The sequence below is a fragment of the Corylus avellana genome, chromosome ca3, assembly GCF_901000735.1.
Source record: "Corylus avellana chromosome ca3, CavTom2PMs-1.0".
NCBI classification, from domain to species: Eukaryota; Viridiplantae; Streptophyta; class Magnoliopsida; order Fagales; family Betulaceae; genus Corylus; species Corylus avellana.
In genome coordinates this window covers 33,350,251-33,364,025 of record NC_081543.1, presented here as the reverse complement: position 1 = coordinate 33,364,025, position 13,775 = coordinate 33,350,251, and the positions used below count along the sequence as shown (strand labels likewise).

Here is a 13,775-nt window from a genome sequence, read left to right as displayed (position 1 = left end):
AAAAATGCTTTTTTATAGGTTTTTTCTAAAAGTTTTAGTAGTTTTTATTTTTATTTTACTAAGGTAGTTTCGTCATTGAGGGAACATTGACAACATTTTGGTACTTTAGGGAGACATTGTAAATTTGGTGATAGTTTAAGGGGTGTATATGAACTTTCCCAAGAAAAATAATAAGTAGAAAAACCCAACATTATATGGGTGGCCAGCCACCCTCCACCACAAGGGGCTCCAGGGGGTGGTCGCACCACCCCCTTGGTTCAGCCAAGGTGGTCGGCCACCAAAGAAGGTTTTGCAATTTTTTTTTTAATTATTATTATTATTATTATTACTTTCTATAAATCTTGAGTATTTTAAAATTTTGATTAAATTTTAGTAAAAGAATATGTGTTGTCACAAACTAACGAATAAGAATCGTGATTCCATTCTCACTTCTTGTATTCTCAGTAAAAAACATTAGAAGTAAAAAGACCGTTACGATTAGAGGTTGTTAGCTAAAACCATTAACCGTAATCGCCTAAAAAGTTAGTAAAATTCACTAACTGCTTTCGCTAACCATTTAGGCAGTTAACCGACAAAACGATATCGTTTCTATAGTTATGCGATAGTATTATACTCTATACAACATCTTTTTTTGGATTTTTATACATTTTTATATATATTTAAAATTTTAAACACAAAAAGGACATTGTTTCATGATATATATATATATATATAGGGTTTAGGGTTTTGAAAAAAACTTAAAACCGCTAATCGTAACCACCTAGGCGGTTAGCAGTTTTTTCTAACCGATTTCAAAAGCGATTAACGGTTAGCCGGCGATTAATAAACATTCATATGTCTATTAATCAACTGCCACCGCTCACCGCGTCATCTCCCTCGACCTCTCCAACTTTCGGCTCGTCGGCCTGTTCCCGACCATCCTTTGCCGCCTCCCCTCTCTCTCGAACCTCTCTCTCTTCAACAACCTCATCAATTCCACCCTCACCTGATCTCTCCACGTGTCAACAACTCCAGTAGCTCAACCTATCACAGAACCTCTTCGTGGGCCCCATCCCAAAGACCCTCTCTCAAATCCCGAACCTCCGGGTTTTGGACCTCTCCAAGAACAACTTTTCCGGTGAGTTTTGGTGAGTTCCGGCATCTTGAAACCGCAATTAAAGAATGCAAAAGGCGTTTTGGGTCCCAAAGAAGAAGAGAGAGGTTTGTTTTGGATGGGAGTATGGGAGTTCACGGCCAAAAGGTGGGTAGAAAAAAGAAAGAAAGAGAGTTAACGGGGAAGGGAGATGTTTTTTTTTTAATAACCCTTACATTCTAAGGGTTAAAAAACTCTTAGAAGAAATCCTAGCCAGTAGGCCAAATCACCGTAAGCCAAATCCTCATATGTCTATTAATCGAGCATAACTCAGTCGAGCATAATTTTTTTGTTTTCGATAAGTTGATTTAGTAAACAGCGAGTTGTTGAATAGACTTATCCATTTACGGCCCCGACGAAAAGTAAGATATGGTAATTGATTTAGAAATCTAAATTGTAAATGAAAATGACATATCTCCATTAGACTTTACATAAATTTTGCATGTTAATGTAACCAACTCAATCCTCCATTATAAAATAAAAATGGCAATAATATACTTAATTTGCCCATCACATGTTAATGTTTGTGGTGAAATTTAGAAAAGTTATCCTTATCCCAGATTGAGAAGTGAGAGCGCACATAAAGCAGCGGCTCTGACACGCTCATTCCTGTCCTTTCATCCTTAAAATTCATTATCCTACACACCGTATTGCATCATGTAACTTTCAACGCCAGAGTCATGTTACTAGTAGTTGTAGGTAGGAAGGTTTATTTTATTTATATTAAATATAAGAGAATCTATCAAAAACGGTCCCGTAGCTCAGTTGGTTAGAGCGTTGGTCTTATGAGCCGAAGGTCGCGGGTTCGAGCCCCGCCGGGACCATGCTAATATTATTTTTCGATTTTTTTTTTTATTTTTTATTACCGTCTAATTAACCATGTCAATTGGTTGTAAATCACCAACCGTAGGATCATCTCCAATCTACATAACCGAGTTGACGTACTTCAAACGGTTCAATAATTTCCTAATTACTGTGGCGGTGGTGTTGACTGCTGAGCTCCCAAAGATCAAACACCAGCTTCGGTTTAGTTGGGGTGTCAGTTGGGAGTTGAGAGACGAGACCATGGAGAGGGAGAGAGAAACCATGCAACTCTCTCTCTCTCTCTCCTTAAAAACTTGTAAGATTTCCCAGAACACCTCCCAAGCCCATGTGTTGCCTCTTCTCTGGTATGCACCCCTTCAACCATATCTCCTCCTTAGTTTCCCATTTCTTGTTATATAATCAATGCTGCATTTTTTATTCTTCAACTCTCTTTTATGATGACTCTGTTGGTTTTTAAAATTTCATTATGTTCTTTGATTGGCTACTTTTTTTTTTTTTTTAATTGCTGTGTTGTATGTAGCTTTTGAGTTCTTTTGTTGACGATGATACCGATCTTTAGTTCTTGAGATGTGTTTGGTGTCATTTTCTCGCACATAACACAATTTGGAGATCAGAAACTGGAGTGGGATTATTAGTTGTTTTTTTTTCTTGCTTCTTGTTCAAGAATTTCTCATGACTTGTACATATATATATATATATATATATATATATAAAGATCTATTGCAATGGCTGAGGAAACTTTTTGTGCCTGCAGGTCTGCTGCATTGGACTCTGCTACAATCTTCTGGGTTCTCATCAATGGGTTCAGGACTCTGGTTTAGGTCAATCATTAGCATAAAAAGACTGAAGGATGATAAGTCCAAACATGCAAAGGTAAACAATTTGATATGTTTAGGATCCGTTTGCGATTGCGGTTTCAATAAATGCGATTTTAAAATTTACGTTTTTGAAATCATTACTTTTTAAAATCGGAAAGGCGTTTGGTAAAACATGCTAAAAAGTTTTTTTTTATCAAATATTTGTTATACAAAATCATGATCTTGGTTTAAACTCGCACTTTTTTAAATAAGCACCATCTAGCCTGCTTATAGAAATCATTTTTTTTTTTTTTAATTTTAGATTATGTGCTTTTTAAATCACAATATCAAATGCCTTACGTTTTGTAATATCTTTTGAAAATGTAAATTATTCTTGCGAAATCGTAATTCCAAATGCATCTTTAACCTGCACATTTGAGGAAACTAAGAGTTTTTGTACGTCTTTTCACCTGAATGAGAACATAAGATTTGGCCTATTTATTCTATTAAGGCTCGCTCAGCTACTGATAAAGCAAACACATCCAAGTGTAAGGATGATTACCATGAAGTTTCAAGTAGTACTTCCAATGGTCATGCCAATAAAAGTCTTGAGGTTCCTCCTCCTCCTGTTCAAGTTGAAGATGCAGCTGCAACTCGGATTCAAGCTGCATTTCGGGCATATAGGGTACATATATATGAACATCAAGCTATTAATAGTTGTCCCATATAAAACTTTATTTGCTTTCCTAGATTTTTTTCAACTTTTTTCTGAGTAGGGGAATGTGACTGAATACAGAGAATTGAAAGTAAAGAGAATTTGGTAAATTAAGAGTATATAATTAAGGTAAACAAAAGGAAGTTATGATATAAGATACATCCTCTGATATGCAAGAGTTATTCACTTTTCCTGGGGTGTCCAAACACTTTCTTAATTCGTTCATGGTTTAAAATCAAATTTGAAATTCATGATTCCATTACTCAAATCACCAAGAAGAATTGGGGCAAAAATAAAAAATAAAAATCTGAACACCATTAATAAGTTCACTGTGCCACTGCATAAATCTATTTCAGTTGTTCTTGTAACTTATAAGTTCTTCTCTTCTTAGAAAAAGATGCAAATGGTAACCCTACTGGACACGATTAGCAATCATGTTGTAAGTAGAATAATGGGCTTGTTTGGCAATGCTTTTTAGGACAGTTTTTTGCTTTTTAACAAAAAAGCAAAAACATTAACAAACAACTCAACATACACAAAAAGCACCCTCTAAAAAGTTTTACCAAACAAACCCGTGACACAGAAAAGCCTGAGAAATTCATGGGGTGGGAAACATTTTTCAATTTTCAACAATGAAACTGTACGTTTTGTTGAACTAATGGAACTAGAGTATGTAAATATAGCATAGTTTTTCTCAAGTTCATCTTCCGGGCCTAATACAAGCTGAAAATATGCACAACTAAAAGTGTGTCCTAAGAAGTTGACCATACATGTTTCAAATTTTGTGGCTGTCTCTAACACCTCGTACCATCTGTGCAATGGTGATTTCATTGGTGGATTTGAGCTCATGATTCAATAGCAGTCATTGAAAATTTGTATCTTCAATATGATGGTCTCCCTTGCTTACTTATGCAGGCAAGAAAAACGATACTCCATCTAAAGGGGACAGTGAAATTTCACGGCTTGATTCAGGATCACACTGGCATAGAGCAAGCATCAACTGCATTGAGCTACATGCATTCTTGGAGTAGAATACAAGACCAAATCAGAGCTCGCAGACTCCATATGGTAATGGAAGGCCGAATTCGGCAAAAGAAACTAGAAAATCAGTTGAAATTTGAGGCTAAGCTTCATGAGCTGGAGGTACTTTTGAGTCTCTGACTTTCTCATGCTCTGCTTTTATTGCCTTAAAACTATTTCTCATGCTATAATAATTAAAACATGAAAACTTCTAACTCTTTGTATGGAAATTAGAAATTAGTTAAAACTTGATTAACCTCATTTATTTCTTGCTCTTGTCTGATGGGGGCCATCTTGTTTGCGCAATTTTTTTAAAATTTGCTTAAAAGGTTGAGTGGTGCGGTGGCTCTGATACCATGGAGGAAATCATATCAAGAATACAACAGAAAGAAGAAGCAGCAATTAAGCGTGAACGAGCCATGGCGTATGCCTTCTCTCATCAGGTTCATGAAAGACTGCACTTGTAAAGTTAATCTGTTTGGTTTTACCAAAATATTTATGCATGAATGTGATTTGCAGTGGAGAGCCAACTCTAGCCAATATCTTGGCCAGGCTTCTTACATTCTTGGCAAGGAAAACTGGGGTTGGAGCTGGACGGAACGGTGGATAGCCGCTCGCCCGTGGGAGGTCCGAGTTCATCCGCATTCTACCGACTCAAACAAAGTCCTGGCAAAGCCGAGCAGATCATATAAATTGGCGAACCAGCCGGAGAAGAAGATACCAGTTTCAGTTAAACCCACAAAAGCCAAGAACTTGGTCTACCCAACTGCTGAAAAATAAGCTGCATGCCCAAGATTCAACACCCAGCTCAGATTTTTGCTTACCAATTAGTGCCAAGAATGATGAATTGATTGGGGTTTTTTTTATATCATTTTTCTGGATTTTGTGTGCAAAATAAGACAACAAACTTCATCATATTCTGGATTGTCAGGATTAGCATTAGCATATATTGTATATATGATATTAAAATGCTTGAATAACTTAAATTGATCTTTTAATATTCATCTCCGTACAATACAAACTGTTCTGCCTGTTGTGTAGCAGATGCTGGAACATTCTGAGCTAATTATTTGGATTCTTCGAACATATGTTTTTTCTTATATATATATATATATATATATATAAAAGAAAAAATCTTGCCTTCAAGCATTTGAATCGCATCAAGAATATCACATCCTTCTCCCACTAATCTCTCGATATTCTTCAGCTCATGCATGCCAATAGCCCCACCAAAATACTTATCATGCCATTGCTCTCATCTAAAAGACAAACAGTAAGGTTGGCAACTAAACGTCGGGCACTCTTGATTCTATAGAGATCGTAAAATCTTTCCTCCATATTCTTCTGGTAATACCGGGATACTATATTTTTATTTTATAATTGTTGAATAATATTAACGTGACATTGGAAATTAATTAACTATTTAGGTCTAGTTTGGGTTGCAGAATAAACCTCAGGAATAAAATGATTATTCATATGAAATAGCTATTATTTCATTTGGTAAGGATCTCCTAAGAATAATTATTCTCATGGGAATAACTATTCTCTTACGAAGAAGAATAATAACTATTCCCTTACGAAGAAGAATATATAATCCTCTAAAAAATGAAAGAAATAGTTATTTCTAATGGAATACACGGTTTTTTTTAAAAAAAAAAAAACAATTTTTTTCTTTTAATTTTCTTTCAAACTAAAAAATAAGTAATTAAAAAAAATGTTGAACGTTGGAGGTCAACCACCCATAGCAAACCCTTGCACCACCCCCAATTCACACCGAGAGTGGCCGCGGCCACCCCTATGGACACTTGGGGATGGCCACGACCACCCCTAGAGGGCTCCAGGGGCAGTTGCGGGCCTTGCGGCCACCCCCAGGGTTTGCTGTGGGTGGCCAACCACCACACGTTTGACTTTTTTTTTTTTTTTTCTTAAAATTAAGTTTTGAAAAATTAAAAATCATATGAACTTTTTAGTAATTTTAGTTCAATTCCAATTATAACAAATGTATTGCGATAAAAGTAGAAATATGAATAATTATTCTATTCTAACAACTTCTATTCTCAATAATGATTATTCATTTTCTTAGTGAAGTATCAATTTTGCAAATCTAACGACACCTTAATTTTTTTTCATTATTGTTTACAATACAAGCCTTTTCTTTTTTCTTTTTTTTTTTAAAAAAAATCCCCAAAGAAAAGAATGTTCCCAGCTCGACTGAAGAGATTTTTAGTAGGCACTGAGATTTACTGGGTGGGGGGGACCATAGACAGATGGCCAACAGCTAGAGTTCCCCTTTCACGGTTCCTCTGCAGATGTAGTCCAGTTAGCCCCCACTTGGTGTCCCTGCCCTATACATTTATCCTCCCAACTCATCATTGTAGGCCATGACCTTAGATTCCAACCCAACCTAATCTTCATGCCTACTCACTCTGTTGCACAACCTAAAAACAGCTTTTTTAAGATAAAGTAATACTATTGCACTGATGTGACAATCTACACCAGTCGTTAATCTACCTTTATTATAAAAGAAAAAATTCAAGAACTAATGGAGCGTTTCATCACGTATTAAAATGAGAATCGAGTATTTAAAATTATTCTTTAAAAACACCCTGCATCTCATTTACAACCTCAATAAAGAAACTAGAGTCTACTAAAAAGGGCATATAGGGTTTGAAGGTGGATGATGAATTTAATGTTAAAAAATATGAAGAATAAGAGCATAGTGTAGCCCTATCAGCCTCTTTTCTAGCCACCCAACCAACTCTAATCTTTACCTCCATTTTTCTCTTTATTCCACATTTCGATTTAATTTTTTATTTTAGTATAAGTAGGTCTACATAAAGACCCCATCCAACTTGCCCTAATTTGAGGAAATGGGTTCTCAAGATTCATCCTTGTTTTGTTAACAATTTACAACATTCTTCAAGCTAGTTTAGGAATACTAAAAAGAGGCTAAACATGCACAATAACAAGTACATGACACTTTTGAAGTTGGGAAATTTCCCTTTTTTTTTATTTTTTATTTTTGTTTTGGGCTTGAGGGGAGAGAGAATTGTGGAATAAACTAGTATAAATATCCCATCTTTCCAACAACCTCTACTGTTCAAGGAATATGACCTCTAGTCCCTGCTCCCAAAAATCCCAGCAAGGAAAGAGATATAAAAAGATCAAAGATTCCTTCTTTAAATTCCTATTGCAGGTTTAAGCAAAGTCATTGAGTGAAATGGAACTGTTCCATTGGAAAGTAGTCAAAGAACAAAACAATCATAAGGCACCACAAACAGAATTGAGAAAATGACCATTTCTACAATAGGGGGGAAAACTCCCCATTAGGTGATATGGAGGTTCCCTTTCTTTCATAACAAATGTTCCAAACAATGCCATATTCTGCATTAAGGATGTCTCACCAGATGAAACTCTAGAAATGGAAGTGAAGAAGCAAATAGCATGACATACAAAAGTTCCCACAACAGAAACACATAAGCAATCCAACAAAAAGCTTAAAACAAAGTTGAGCTTGAAGAGCCCACTCAAACATCACAAACAAAGCTAGAACATAACCAAGCTGATAGAAGTGAAACAAACCGCCGATCGAATGAACCTGAAATGCACTCAGATTTCTTCTTCCCATGCGGTATATATAAGCCATCGGATCTAATCGAACCCAGAAATCTCCTCTCCACGAACTCCAATTGGCATAACAGATAACTTTCTCTTTGCCCCCCATTGAATAAGGTAGCAGAGTCCTGTAAAAACATGTTTTTTTTTTCCTGGAAAATAATGTTAAAAATCGATAATGGAGCATATTTGGATGAATTAGAGAAGTGGGTGTTGAAGGAAAGCACCTCGTAAAGAGAGTGATTTCGGGTTCTTTTATCGATCTATCAATGGCGAGAATCGGAGGAAGCAGAGGACGGCTTGTCGGAGGTGCCGTCGTGCTCCTCTTCACCCTGTATTCGTGCTGGAATGCGAAACCCGGAGAATCCGCCGGAGGCGTATCCGATGCCAGAAGACTGATGATGGAAGGCGGATGGAATTTGATGGTGGTGAGCAGTGGCAATTGGCGGGTCTATCCAAGCGCGAAGCGAAGGTGTGTTACTGGACTGAAGGGGTCCCCTCTGTGGAAAACACTGGTTTTGGGCAAACGAAGGCGGCGGCGGCGGCGAACTGAAGATGAATCCACCGCCTCCACTGCTGCCACTACCAGTTTCTGCACCAGCGGCGTTCCAAGCGAGCATTCTCTGGAACCGGCTAATCTCCGCCGGGTGGTGTTGGTGGTGCGGGTCGGACCACCCAGCGGACGACCCATCAAAACCCAACTGGGTCGTCGTTCCAGAGAAAAGCATCACTTGCTCATTTTGATGATGATGAGTTTGGGGTTGGTGCTGGTGCAGAAGAATTGGGTCGTGAAACGACTGAAGAGAAAGCCGCAGATCTTGGCTCTGGCTACTAGTTCTTGACAGCAAATCTGGTGGGTAATTCTGAAATAACGGCGGAGGAGAGTGCGTTGTCTCCGCCGCTGCACCCATTGGGAAAAAGGACTTTATTGTGTCGGCGATAGAGTCGGAGTCCAGCGATGGTGGAAGAAAACTCGAACTATTACTCCGGTTTTCGCCCATCTGTGGTGGTTGAAGATTGTGCATATCACTCTCTGAAACTTTACCACCATCGCGACCCACCATTGTAGTTGCTGTCCTTCTACATCCAGAAGCAATGGTATCCACGGCGTGGATACCAATTGGGTCCATTATCTGCGGCTGGTGGTGATGGTGGTGCTCTTGTTGTAAGGCGGCGGCGGCGGCGGCGGTGGAAGTTGTTGGGTCCCATGCTGGGAGCTCGGCAAGCTCGTCGATGGCGGCCTTGGCCTTTTTTATGAGCCAATCGACGGCCTTGCTGGGGCGGTCGTAGCCGAGGCGGTCCTGGACGTCGTAGAACTGGATAGCAGTGTTGGCTGAGAGGCGGACGCGGCGGTCTCTCGGCCCCTTTGCGGTGCAGACCTTGCTGTGGCGGTCCTTCCGTCCGGTGGAGCGAACAATGTGGCCTCCTTGGACCTCCACGATTTCGCCGCCTGCGCTTCTTATCCCCAATCTCGACGACGTTGTGGCTTGCTGGTGGCTCTCTCCCATTTTTCTTGCATATTCGATGGAAGCTGCTGCTGAAGAAGGGGCAGGAGGAGGAAAGAAAGAGCGCTTCTTTGCGGGTTGGTGTTGCTGCGCTTGTGCTTGTGAGTCGTCTAATCCTCCATACAAATGTTGGTGATGCAGATATTGGTCCTGGAAATGGAAGCTTGGCTCTTGCTCTTGCTCCTGATGATGATGATGATATTCTTTTTCTTGTGAGGGAGAATCTTGGTCTTCTTCTTCTCCTCCTTCTTCTTCTACATACCTTGAATTTAGAACTACTAGTGGGTTTTGATGGTGGTGATGATTCCTTTGAGGATCCAGACTCAGGCCCTTGTGCTTTTCCCCTTCCAGCTTTTAATGGAGCACCACACTTTTTCTTAGTGGTTTTTTGATGCTGCTTTGCTCTCCCTTTCCTTCCCACTTCCCTCTTGTTGCTTGTGCAACTGCCACCACTCTGAAACCTGCTGCCTCTCCCAAAAGCTCTTGCCATTCAGTTTCCCCACTTCCATTACCCAACACCACAAACCAAAGCCAACCCCCCTAAACTGCCAAAAAAAACAAAAACAAACCCAGACCCAGAAGGTCAAGACCGCCTATATTTCCAGCCTAACCCATCTCTCTTTCCCTCTCTCTCCTGCTGTCTCCCTACACAGCTTTTGATAATTGTGCCTCCCTTATGTACCCACCACCCCGTACGAACCAAATTGGAAATATGGTGTATTTGTTTAATACCCCACTTCACCAAACCAAGAACTAGAAACACAAACACCCAATTTCTCAACAGTGTGAATTGGGTTTGTGTGGTGGAGGATGATGGAGGAGGAGGGAGGTGGAGGTGGAGGTGGAGGGTTAATAACTTAATAGAGAGTATAGGGAAGAGGAATTGTTTCTGGGCCTATGAGAGGGTGGCAGTGTTTGGTCAGAAAGAGGATTAAAGATCTCTGTGATCTCATCACTGCGTCTGCTGCTGCTCCTTCTTGTACTACCCTCTACTCTACATAAAACACCAAACTAAACTCTTTTTCTCTATGTTCAATCACCCAACTTTTAGCTCCTCCTCCCTATTTCAACTTTAACCCCCCTCTCTCTCTCTCTCTCTCTCTCTCTCACATTAACTTGTCTTTCCATTTTTTTCACTTCCTGTCTAGAACAATAAGTAGGACCGTTGGTTATAGCTCAATGGATGGCCTGGATGCTTCGGTAGATGAGATCCTTTGTGTTCCACACCACACCTTTTGAAAGTGACCCCATTACAGCTTTTCCTTCTCTCTCTTTTTGTAATGCTTCACCTAAAAGATACGACATCCTCTCTCTCGTTTTTTACTCTCAATTAAGGGGTTATAGTGCGAGTTTGTATGTCGGGTCTCGGTAACGATTTGCATTTATATGTGGGGTTCGGGTCGTATTAAGATATGTGTATAAAATTATGGGCATGTTTGAGTAAAAGTTTGAGAAGGCTTAAAAATGCGTTTAACACTCAAAAAGTTTATTTGAAAAAAGAAAAAAAAATACTCGTTTGGTAAAAAAATTGAAAGTACTTTTAAGGGTTTAAAAAGCCTAAAAATGACTAAAACACACTTTTAACAAAAGTTTAAAAATGAAGTTTTTGCTAAAAAAAACTTTTTTTTTTTTTACTTAAAAACTCTATTTCTCAAAACACAATCTCAAACATACTCTATATAAATTAATCATAACCATATTCATTTAAGTAAATATGTCGAACTCTTAAACCCTAACCTTTTAATTTATTTTGAGTTCGTGTCGGATTTGCGGGTCATGTCAAAAATTGCCTTCATATATCGCGTGTCGGGTTCGAATCGTATCGAAATATAGATATAAGACTATATAGGTTTACTCTATCTTGACCCATTTAGTTAAATGAGCCAAAACTCTTCAACCTTAACCATTTAATTTCGTATTGCATTCATGTCGTATTTAAAAATCGTGTCAAAAATTGACAATTCAAATTAAAACCTTTCAAATTTAACATACTAACTTCGTATCAGAGTCGTGTAATTGCAAGAATCTGATTAGTACTGCTAGGGGTGGGTCTCGGTTATAATGGTACCGGTAACCCTATTTTCTATAATTAACCAAAATTATTAGTTAATTCGGTTAATTAACCGACAATATTTCGATAAAAAATTATTTCGAAAATTTTGATTAATAACGGTTCAGATAATCGGTTATCATCAAACCACCACCGCGCAACCCATGAGGCTCCGATGCTGCACCATCAACAACTGGAGTCAAACCACACCATCACGGACTCACGACAAAAGAGGAACAAGATGATGACAGAGCCAGAGAGAGACGGTCGGGAGCTGAGAGTGACGAGAGGAGCATCTTGCGAGAGAGTTGAGATGGGCGTGCGAGAGTCAGAGAGCTAAGAGTGAGAGCACTACGAGAGTCAAGAGAGTAGAGGAGCGGCAAAGGATTTGATTTAGGGTTAGGGGAAAGAAAGAAAAATATGTACATATAGCATCTCAAAACTACATAGTTTTGATTTCAATAAATTGTATATTAGGAAAAATTAAAACTTAAAAACCCCACTATCGGTTTAGTTCGGAAACCAATAAGAAAAATGTTTTACCGATTATCGAATCGAACTGAAAATCGATATAAAAATCTTAATCAATTACTGACCGATTTTTATCGGTTGATGGTTAATATCAGTTCAATCACAGTTGGTAGACAATCGATAGTCAATTAATCTACGCACCCCTAGGTACTGCATCTTAACAACCAATCTAGTTTCATTTTGACAAAATTATATGTAATGTTGTTAACCGTTTGTACTTTAGTGGTTTGTAATTAAATTAATTTAATTATACACCTTTCCTTTTGGCGAAGGAACCAAATCTATCTAGCATCGCTACCCTTGTCATCAACAATTTTTTTAATATTGCTTTTAAGCATACTTTAATGCCAATAAATATTAAGGGTACAATAATTTCCAATATTATTTTCTTGTTTAATGCTCTAATCAGTTTTCTTCATTCTCTCATTATCACTTGAAGATGATACGTCTTTTTCAATGGCAAATGACAATAATATTATTTAGAATGAGAATATTGGACTCTTTTTTTCTATTCCATTTGCGTGAGGAAAATGTAACCATCCTCATCTACCTTCAACATAATTTTCAAACCTCCCTTCACATTTTCCTAGAAAATAAATAAATAAATAATTTAAAGCCAATTTTTTTTTTCATTGTCCTCTATCTAAGAGTCCCGTTAAATCTTGTCAGAATCTCCAAAATACCTTTATTTTTGTATATATATATAAAAAAATTGTAAAGATTCAAGTGTAAGTATTTCTACAATTCAGCTTTTAAAAATACACATTCGATTAAAAAAAACGTGATTTTCAAACCATCATTTTTTTATTTGTAAGAAAAAGCACTCAAAAACAAAATACTCCTCCTTAATTCTGTTTCAAAATATACTTTTAACCCACAAAATTACAACATGAGACAATCTCTTAGTCCAAGTACTAGAGAGTAGAGGTGATGGAGAAACAACATGGCATAACTTTTCATCATGAACTATCATGTCCACCCAAGTGATCTCTCCTATCATGCCAATGGGAAATTACTAGCATATATATATATATATATATATGTTTTTTTTGTTGGACCAAGATAATAAGGCAACATAAGGGTTCCTTGTCTTGACTCAAGGCAACATAAGGGTTCCTTGTCTTGACTCTTGATTGGTAGATTTTGTCCCCCCAAGCAGCCAATCAAAACTATATAAGAAAATCCAGCAGCTAGATGATCGAAGAGCATATATTTGTCTGTTTTTTTCTCCTGGTTACTTTGAACTTGCTAGGAAATGTAGCAAATTATCATGTTATTATTGCAACAAAAACATAATTGAACTTTTATGTGTCCTTAATAGAAGAATTGTCAAACAGAAAAAAGGAGCATATATGGGCCAATCAAAACTATATAAGAAAATCCAGCAGCTAGGTGAAGAGCATATATTTGTCTGTTTGTTCTCCTGGTTACTTTGAACTTGCTAGGAAATGTAGCAAATTATCATGTTATTTTTGCAACAAAAACATAATTGAACTTTTATGTGTCCTTAATAGAAGAATTGTCAAACAGAAAAAAGGAGCATGGGGACATTTAATCAATCCTATGTATTTTGTGTCAAATTCTG

General features: G+C 37.8%; 2 protein-coding genes and 1 non-coding gene across 4 annotated transcripts; 2 read left to right on the top strand and 1 right to left on the bottom strand.

The window, feature by feature from the left end:
• The first annotated feature begins 1,882 nt into the window (after positions 1-1,882).
• TRNAI-UAU (transfer RNA isoleucine (anticodon UAU)) lies at positions 1,883-1,956 on the top strand. The gene has a single exon. It is a non-coding gene; the product is annotated as a tRNA-Ile (tRNA).
• A 258-nt stretch (positions 1,957-2,214) lies between these two features.
• LOC132176455 (protein IQ-DOMAIN 10) lies at positions 2,215-5,428 on the top strand. The gene is made up of 6 exons (XM_059588667.1): positions 2,215-2,301; positions 2,712-2,830; positions 3,266-3,439; positions 4,385-4,612; positions 4,819-4,932; positions 5,009-5,428. Exons 1-6 carry the CDS (start codon positions 2,283-2,285, stop codon positions 5,267-5,269), a joined length of 915 nt encoding a protein of 304 aa, XP_059444650.1. The 5' UTR covers positions 2,215-2,282; the 3' UTR covers positions 5,270-5,428.
• Positions 5,429-7,772: 2,344 nt separating this feature from the next.
• On the bottom strand, positions 7,773-10,669 carry LOC132174689 (transcription factor TCP4-like). Of its 2 annotated transcripts, none has more exons than XM_059586330.1 (2): positions 8,332-10,669; positions 7,773-8,256 (listed from the first exon to the last, which is right to left on the bottom strand). In XM_059586330.1, the coding sequence occupies exon 1, from the start codon at positions 9,610-9,612 to the stop codon at positions 8,371-8,373; it is 1,242 nt and encodes a 413-aa protein (XP_059442313.1). In that variant the 5' UTR covers positions 9,613-10,669; the 3' UTR covers positions 7,773-8,256; positions 8,332-8,370. The 2 variants fall into 2 exon arrangements, with proteins under 2 accessions (XP_059442313.1, XP_059442314.1); XM_059586331.1 differs by having other exon boundaries at positions 7,773-8,232.
• Positions 10,670-13,775: the final 3,106 nt, after the last annotated feature.

Bases quoted from the DNA above. Each gene is read 5' to 3' on its own strand.
- LOC132176455 (XM_059588667.1), top strand. The intron at 2,831-3,265 runs GTAAACAATTTG...TATTCTATTAAG, and splicing joins ATAAGTCCAAACATGCAAAG to GCTCGCTCAGCTACTGATAA. The intron at 4,613-4,818 runs GTACTTTTGAGT...TTTGCTTAAAAG, and splicing joins CTAAGCTTCATGAGCTGGAG to GTTGAGTGGTGCGGTGGCTC.
- LOC132174689 (XM_059586330.1), bottom strand. From the start codon at position 9,612: ATGGGAGAGAGCCACCAGCAAGCCACAACGTCGTCGAGATTGGGGATA.